Below are 8,878 nucleotides of genomic sequence, written 5' to 3' on the forward strand. Positions count from 1 at the left end.
GTTTTTACCCGTTTTTCCCCCAAACATCAAGTGGAAATGTCAGAAACAGAAATAACTAAGGATTCCTGCCGTAGCGCTCCAACACACATCAGCCCTGGAGTCTTAAATATACATAAAACATCAGAGCTCCTGTGTGAAGAGGCTCTTCTCCTCTGGAGTGGATGCTGGATGTCGAGGGTTTTGCATTTAAAAAGGAAAGAGAGGAAAAAACTAACAAAGGATTAAAACTGTCTAAACTTCTGCAGGCTGGAGCTGAGAAGTGAAGGACAGGAAGGAAGTTCAGCCTTTCAAAATTTCCATGCTTCACAAATTCTGAAAAAAAAAAAAGCAGGATAAAAGTTTTAAATTGTTGCAAATTCTGATTGACCTGATGGAGTGATTACAGGTAAAGGATGTCTACCAAAATAAAGACGTCAGACTACGGGGGAATCGAGTCAAATTCAGACTTTAAATTTGAAAACCGGATCACCATTTTCCATGTTACTTCCTGTTGAGACCTGTGACATCATTTCTTGGCAGAAACTGGACTGTCTCTGCTCTGTTTGCAGATAAGCAGGTGATTGGCCTGGTGGAGAACCAGAGCGACTGGTATCTGGGGAATCTGTGGAAAAACCACAAACCCTGGCCGGCGCTGGGACGAGGCTTCAACACAGGTGACCAATCCGGAGCGGCGCCACGTCTGAGGACGTGACTCGTTGGCGTGGTTCACTCACTTCCTGTGTGCTTCCTGCAGGCGTCATCCTCCTCTACCTGGAGCGACTGCGGCGAATCGGTTGGGAGCAGATGTGGCGGCTGACGGCAGAGAGGGAGCTGATGAGCATGCTCAGTACTTCGCTCGCCGATCAGGTCAGACGCACATCAGAGAAGACACAAAGTGCCGCCAGGGAGACTCAGTATAAATAAGCTCTGATTTGATTTCTCAGCTTTATTCTGCTGATGGAAGAAGTTTAATTATTAAGTTTGATATGAAAAGGATTTAATGTCAGAGGATGAAATATTCACATTCTATTTGCCTTAGAAATGTTTATGTTGCTGTTTTGAAATCCAATCCAATATAAATCAATCTAAAGATTATAAACCTCTGCAGAGTTTTACAATATAAAATAGTAAAATATGGAGAGTTTGACAAACTAAGCTTGACTCAATGTTCAGTTTCCAACATCGTATTATTCTCCATCCATCTATGAAAATCGTCTCAGACTTAATATTTCACATTACAGCTCTATTTTAATTTAACCTGTGTGGACCTTTAAATGTTATAATCGGATTCTTTCAACTGCAACTTTTTTTTTTTTAACTATTTTCAGATTTTCATTTTATTTAAGAATCAAGAAAAAGAATTTTAAAAATAAGAGGAATTATTTAATGCATCTCTGATCTTCACCTTCATCACATATGACCCTCAAAGTCTGAGCAGCACCGGCTGCCGTTGTGTTGTTTTATGAAACAAACAAACAAAAACAAAAAAAACAACAGTCCTTCAGAGTTTTACAGCACAACAACAGACAGCCACTGAGCACGGACAACAACAGACAACAACAAACAACAAACAACAGCCAACAAACAACCAACAACAGACAACAACCAACAACAGACAACAGCCAACAACTGATAACAACAGACACCAACCAACAACAGACAGCAACGGACAGCAACAGACAACAGCCAACAACTGACAACAACAAACAACCGATAACAACAGACAGCAACTGACAACGGACATCAACAGACAAAATCCAACAACTGATAACAACAGACACCAACCAACAACAGACAGCAACGGACAGCAACAGACAGCAACAGACAACAGCCAACAACCGACAACAACAGACAACAGAGAACAACAACTCGTTCTCCTGGTGGAGCAGTCATTCAGCTTATTGTAAGCTGTGTTTAATTGTCTGTTCGAATCGTAGTTTGAAGAATGAAGGAATGGGGTTCCTGCTGAGGCGGTTCTGTTCAGATTCTCTTCGGTCCACAGCTGCTCGTCTTATTAATGCAGCTGAAAGAAGGTCAGATGCAGATTTGCCGGTGATCCGAGCTGCATCTTCATTTCTGTTTTCAGTCTCAGGGTGTTTGTGCAGCTCGACCTTGAGTGTCGCTGAAGCTGAACACGACGAGCAGCTTCACCAAACTCTGCTCCCCGAGTCAGAGCTCAGGTTGCCAGGAAACCAGCAAAAAGACAGATAGCGCTGCCGTGACTCCCCCTGCTGTTGTTGACTCTGTGTTGTGTTGTGTGGGTTGTGTGTCTACCGTGTGCAGGACATCTTCAACGCCTTCATCAAACAGAATCCGGTCCTGGTCCACCAGCTGCCCTGTTTCTGGAACGTCCAGCTGTCAGATCACACTCGATCTGAGCAGTGTTACACCGAGGTGTCCGACCTGAAGGTGCGCTCTCACACACACAGACACGCACATACTCAACACTGTACACAGGACATTCTCCCATAGACTTCAACACAATCTGACTTCTGTGTCACACCGACACTGACTTTAGTGTGAGAAGTGAAGAAATAATTCACATGCCACTGTTGGATGTTTGTGTATTAATCTGATAAAGAACGTCCGCCGGTCAGAAAAGATGACTGATGTGCTGAGCCGTCCGTTTTCTGCCGTCAGGTGATTCACTGGAATTCTCCGAAGAAGCTTCGAGTTAAGAACAAACACGTGGAGTTCTTCAGGAACCTCTACCTGACCTTCCTGGAGTACGACGGGAACCTGCTGAGGCGGGAACTGTTCGGCTGCCCGAGTCAGGCCAGTCCAGACAGCGTGCAGGTAACACACACACCTGATGTGGTGTCAAAACGATTGATCTTTTAATGATCTCCGAGCCGATATTCATTCCCGCCATAACTACTCAAACATTTTGAGATGGGCCAGAGATCAATTCTGATTTGGCAGGATGTCAGTGTTGATTTTCCCGTAGTGCAGCAGGACGGAGCAGTTGCCGTGGTAACGCTCACAACCCAAATTCATGAAGCTGAATTTGGGATCGGCGGCAGCATGTTTAAGAGCCGAGCTTGTCTGGGAAACAGTCAAAGGGAAGTGTGGAGGGGAGGCAGGAAGTTAGTATCTGAATGACCTCTAACCTTTGATGTCATCGCCACGCTCCGCCTCTTCAGCTGCAGACGGCGCTGGAGGAGCTGGATGAGGATGATCAGTGTTACGACTTCCGTCGAGAGCGACTCACCGTCCACCGCGTCCACCTCTACTTCCTGCAGTACGAGTACACGCCCACGGAGGACGACACCGACATCACGCTGGTGGCCCAGCTCTCCATGGACAGGTACCAACCCGTCATCAGCAGCGTCGGGGAACATGGAGGCACATGGAGGTCTTTATGGACCTTCGTCCTCCTCCTCCTTCCTCAGTAACGTGTGACTGCCTCCTCAGGCTCCAGATGCTGGAGGCCATCTGTAAACACTGGGAGGGGCCTATCAGCCTGGCGCTCTACATGTCCGACGCCGAGGCTCAGCAGTTCCTGCGCTACGCTCAGGCCTCCGAGGTCCTCAAGAACCGCAAGAACGTCGGCTATCACATCGTCTACAAAGAGGGCCAGTTCTACCCGGTCAACCTGGTGAGGAACGTGGCCCTGAAGAACGCCAACACGCCGTACGTGTTCCTGACTGATGTGGACTTCCTGCCCATGTATGGTCTCTACGATTACCTCAGGTAAGACCTGCTGCTGCACCTTATCATCCAGTTTGTCACAAACGCTGATGTCCAGCTGTCGGTTCTCATCAGCTGAATTAATAACATGAAGAGATGCAGCTTCTGCCTCTTCAGGTCATGAGTCTGGAGGAGGCTTAACTCTCTCCAGAAGTCTAAAGTCCAGACTCTGTTTTTTTTTTTTTTTTTTTTTTCCTTCTTTTTTGGTCCAGCTTCAGGTGAGAGCTGTTTTTGCTCTTAATATTGCAAATTATTTTCTTTTGACTATCAACATAAAATAAATATCTAAATAAAAAAACTGCAGGGTAAAACACGTTTTGCTGTGTGTGACTGATTGCTGAGGTGACGTGAATATTTGCTGAGGTCGGTCTCGGTTAAAGTGGATCTGACCTGTTTGGAATGTCTGCTCTGACAGGAAGTCCGTGGTGCAGCTGGACATGGCTCACACTAAAAAGGCTCTGGTGGTCCCGGCGTTCGAGACTCTTCGGTACCGTCTGTCTTTCCCCAAATCCAAAGCCGAGCTGCTCTCCATGCTGGACATGGGGACTCTCTACACCTTCAGGTAACCTGGACGGGCACCCGAAATCAAGTGGAAGACCAGATCATGTGATCCTCTTTTAATCTGTTACGCTCCCCCCTCCAGGTATCACGTGTGGCCCAAAGGTCACGCTCCGACCAACTATGCCAAATGGCGAACAGCTACGACGCCCTACAAGGTGGAGTGGGAGCCGGACTTCGAACCGTACGTGGTGGTGAGACGAGACTGTCCGGAGTACGACCAGCGCTTCGTGGGCTTTGGCTGGAACAAGGTGTCGCACATCATGGAACTGGACGCACAGGTACGTGAGGAGGAGTGAAAATGGTCCAGACTCTGTCTGCGTTTTGAAAACATTAGTACATAATGACATTTCCATGTCAGCTCATTGGTACATTCGCTCAATTACACGGTTAAAGGTTAAAGTGTTGACCTGAAATCTGCTCCACTTTCATTGCTCATTTAGAAATCATCAAAAAACTTCAAAATAAAAGTTTTTACTTAAATCGGGGCTGATGCTGGTGCTGCTGTAGAAATTCAGATTTCATGACTCTGGATCAATAGAAACATTTCTTTAAACTTGGTGGGGTTTGTTCTGAGTTTGAGAGAAGAAGATCCTTGATCCGTCCTTCAGTGGGGAAACTGGGAAAATTAGACTATATAAATAAATATATAAAATAAACAAACTGTTGATTCAAGTTCGTCTGAAGATGGAAGCTCCAGAGTGTTGTTGACCTTTCAGCTGAGTAGGAGTCCATGAATTCTTGATTCGGCGTCGGCGGCATCATAAATGATCCAAAACTGAGTCTGTTAGTGAAGTGAAAGCGGACGTTTGACCTGCAGGAGAAAAGGACAGAGAGTTTACTTCCTGTGATCTCAGCCGCTTTGTTTTCCCTCCTCTCCTCAGGAGTACGACCTGATGGTCCTCCCCAACGCCTTCATGATCCACATGCCCCACGCTCCCAGCTTCGACATCTCCAAGTTCCGCTCCAGCTCCAGCTACCGCAACTGTCTGAACACCCTGAAGGACGAGTTCCACCAGGACTTGTCCAGGAAGTACGGCTCGGCCGCTCTCAAGTACCTGACGGCCCAGAGGAACATCTAAAGAACCGGGAGCTCCCGGAGCTCAGACACGGACTGACACGGCTCAGGCGATGAGCGTGACGGTAAAGCTTTACAGCCCCTTCAAACATTCTCGGGCGCCTGTGCATTAATGCCCCAGTCGAGGACGAGAGCCGGACTGGGTGGAGGTGGACTCTCTGGGCTGGATGGAGAGGCAGAGCGGAGTCTGGATCCTGATGGGACTAGCTTTACAGCCGGAAAATATCCATATTCTGATGATTTGTTCTGACAATCAGGGCTCTTTTCCAGAAGACATGGACCGCATGGACACGATATTCAAAGACACTAAGGGACGGGACCCGAGCGGCATTATGGGAAAAAAATAAATGAATTAAAGGAGACCACGACGACAACATGAAGCCAGTTGACCTGGAGAAAGATTTAAGCCTTATCACTTCCCATATTTAATATTTTCAGTTCAGATTTTTTTCTAGTGAAAATCAAACACTGATGATTTCAGTGATTGTTTTTGACCTTCTGATCATCCATCCATCACATCCTGCTCAGATGATTTCAGACTTCCTGAGAGCTTCAGGGATGTGCTGTGTGTGTGCGCGCATCATATGGCGACACTTCCTGCTTGTTGTCAAAGTGTTCATATGTCTGCCTGCATGTAAACAGTCGCTCTCCATGTTTCCATCCATCTGAGGAGGAAGACTGTGCAGCGTGACGAAGGCTCTGGCTTTTATTTCCTGTATTTGTGCCATCACATTGTCAGTTCCACTGGATTTACTCTATGTGCCGTCTACTGTCCCACCCGACCCACGATCCCCCTCTGTCTGCTCGGTCCAATTGCAGTCTGATCCGGTTCTGGTTGTGCTGTGGACTCTCAACCAAAAAGGTTCCTATGTGTTGGCGTGAGCAAGGTGAAGACTTAGAGCTGCACAATGAATCAAATAGAATCCAGATCATCATGATAAGAACGTAATGTGACACAACGTTGTGTTGCTGCAGATGAAGATAATTACACGGACATTTCTTTTGCATGTCATGCAGCTTTAATGTTTTTATCCATTATTTCATTTATTTTAGCAGAAACAAAGTCACCACATATTGAAAAAACAGCATGAATCATAAAACATCATAAATAAGTCGTGACCATCGTGTTTTTAGATATCGGTCAAAATAATAAAACATCCAAATCAAACAGCAGCAGGTCTGAACTGGTGACCAGAACTTTTCATTCCCAGAATTTTCTTTGATGTTGAAAGTAATTTTTCTCCGATGAGGGTGGGATTCAGACCTGGTCCTCTGTGTTTGGGATAAAGCTTTCACGGTTCCAGACTCTGGTTTATCTGAACAGAGTCCATCAGAACTACAACAGATTCACAGTTCAAACAGCTGAACTGTGCCCCCCCAGCCGGACCACTCCAGGTTCTGAGTCCGAGGATCCACGAGTCAGTCAGGACTCAGTCAGAACTCAGTCAGATTCTGAAGCAGATCTGGCTGCAGGTCAGTTCAGTCTCCATTCACTCCCCTTTCAGTTTTATGCAAACTCCATCTCCGCTGACTTTATGCAACGTGGACCTGCAGTGTGTTTGTGCGTTTGTGTGTCGGCGTCTCAGAGCAGCTGCTGGACTGATCTGTACAACGTAGCAGAAGACAAATTCATCGTCTCCTTTCAGTTGGACTTTAATCTTCCTAATTCCAATTTTTTTTTTTTTTTGATTGAATAGTTTGTTGAAGGTCGGCTGTGTTGTTTCCTCAAATCACATGTTGTGTTGCCCCTCCTCTTCATCACCATCTTCATCACCATCTGAGTCTGAGCGTCTGCTGATCAGAACTTCTGGACGACACGCTGGAGTGAATACAAGAGAAATTGGGGATATGACCCGTCAGCCTCGGGGTGGGTGGGGTGGGGTGGGGTGGGGGGGGGGGGGGGCGACGATCAGAGCTTTAAAGTCCAACGTCCTCATTTCTGTTTCCATTCTCAACATTCTCATGCATCACGCTGCCCCTTCGCTGATCCTGATTCCGATTCCGGGCCAGTCCGGTCCGGACACAGAGCACAGGGGAGCCGAACTCAGCTCAAAACTTTCGGAGCGGGGATCGAACCTGTAACCGTTGTTGGACATGTTGTTGCCAATGAGGAGTGAGAGCGAACTGAAAAACCCCGCCCCCACTGCCCCGCCCACGCCGCCTCCATTGACTTGTTGTTGATTGTGGTAAATGCTAGTGCCTTTGCTGTATTGTGAAACTGGATATTGATTGTACTGTTGTACTGACGGCCTGGGGACAGTCAGGCGCTCTATTTATTATTGTTGACTCAAATCAATCATATTTTTCTATGTAAGTGCTTTAAATAAATTTGCCCTTTTTTAATCACTTTGTCCGTCTGTTTTCAAGACGTGTTTAAAATTAGGACAGCGGACGAAGAAATACTTTTCTACTGCAGCTGTTCAAAAAGAAGAAAGTTAAATATAAAAACATCAGAGAGAGAGAAATGAGTTTAAACTAAAACATGAATGAGGAACATTCATTGACCCTTAATATTAAGGGGCAGTTATTTCTGTGGCTAAAATAAAACTATAATCAATAAAACACTTAAACTTTGGGGGAATTGTTTTTTCTACAGCAGCTCAGAAACGAAACAGACACTTTGCTTCCTTTACAGTCGTGTTTCCAGTGAATTAAAGTTTTGGGGGGATTACTGAGACCTCAGGGATTTTCCCTTTAATTGTTGCCCCAACAGGACAAAAATATCCAGGAATTTATAATATTTATCAAGGTCTGCGGTTTTATGCCTGTGTGAACCTTCCATGTGTGTAATTGGTCCAAAGGAAATTTCCAATCCAAACTAAATTATTTTGGATGAACACAAACCTCTTGATAGTTCTCGTCCTCTTTAAATGCAAATTGTATTACATTAAATAGTTCTCTGGCTGAGCCGGAACAAAAACACTTTTCATTTCTGACAGATGAAGCGAGCGAACACAGAAAACAGATGATCTCTCAATTTGTCTGCAGCTTCAGCATCGTGGTGACCGACAAATTTGTTCTTGACAGAAGTCTGCCAACAATTTATAATGCTAAGTGCTAATTACAGCCGCTATCCTTAGCATGTAGCATAGTTAGCGCATTAGCAAAGCAGCGCACACTGGGCATGTGTGAGTTCCGTAAACGAGAAGCAAAGGTCACGTCTGCAGTTTGTTAGAAAACACTGAGCGAGGAGCGAGCTGCTAGTGACGCTTTCATTTGTCCTTCATGTTGTTTCTCCAGGCTGACAAGAACCAATCAGGAACAGCGTGGGGGGGGGTCAAAGGTCTCATTTTAGTGATTTATAGCCCCGAGCTTTCAGAATAAAACATCCAGCTGCGTTTCTGAAATTAAACAGCAGAAGAAGAAGAGATGATTTTCAAACTAAAGCCTGAAGCTAACGATGTTTGCGGGTTCTGGGTCAGAAGGTCAGAATGGATTTAAACATTTCTTTGGCTTATTTTTATAAAACTGACAAAAGTCAAAAATGAGTTTGGTGTTAATTTGCTGGATAAATTGTTGGAACATTAAAGCAGGAGACTCGTGGACGCCCAAACTGAAGATGCTTCCTTCGTC

The 8,878-nt window shown here is 45.6% G+C and overlaps 1 protein-coding gene across 2 annotated transcripts in view; it reads left to right on the top strand.

Moving 5' to 3' along the window:
• large2 (LARGE xylosyl- and glucuronyltransferase 2) overlaps nt 1-7,165 on the top strand; it is a 44,953-nt gene extending 37,788 nt beyond the window's left edge. For both annotated transcript variants that reach the window (XM_029499011.1, XM_029499012.1), the window contains 9 exons: nt 549-653; nt 734-846; nt 2,263-2,388; nt 2,620-2,775; nt 3,123-3,286; nt 3,394-3,672; nt 4,085-4,231; nt 4,313-4,508; nt 5,112-7,165. In XM_029499011.1, the coding sequence (XP_029354871.1) occupies nt 549-653; nt 734-846; nt 2,263-2,388; nt 2,620-2,775; nt 3,123-3,286; nt 3,394-3,672; nt 4,085-4,231; nt 4,313-4,508; nt 5,112-5,309 (1,484 nt within the window). In that variant the 3' untranslated portion in view covers nt 5,310-7,165. The remainder of the gene's footprint in view (nt 1-548; nt 654-733; nt 847-2,262; nt 2,389-2,619; nt 2,776-3,122; nt 3,287-3,393; nt 3,673-4,084; nt 4,232-4,312; nt 4,509-5,111) is intronic.
• Nucleotides 7,166-8,878: the final 1,713 nt, after the last annotated feature.

The sequence above is a fragment of the Echeneis naucrates genome, chromosome 3 (genome assembly GCF_900963305.1).
Source record: "Echeneis naucrates chromosome 3, fEcheNa1.1, whole genome shotgun sequence".
NCBI lineage: Eukaryota > Metazoa > Chordata > Actinopteri > Carangiformes > Echeneidae > Echeneis > Echeneis naucrates.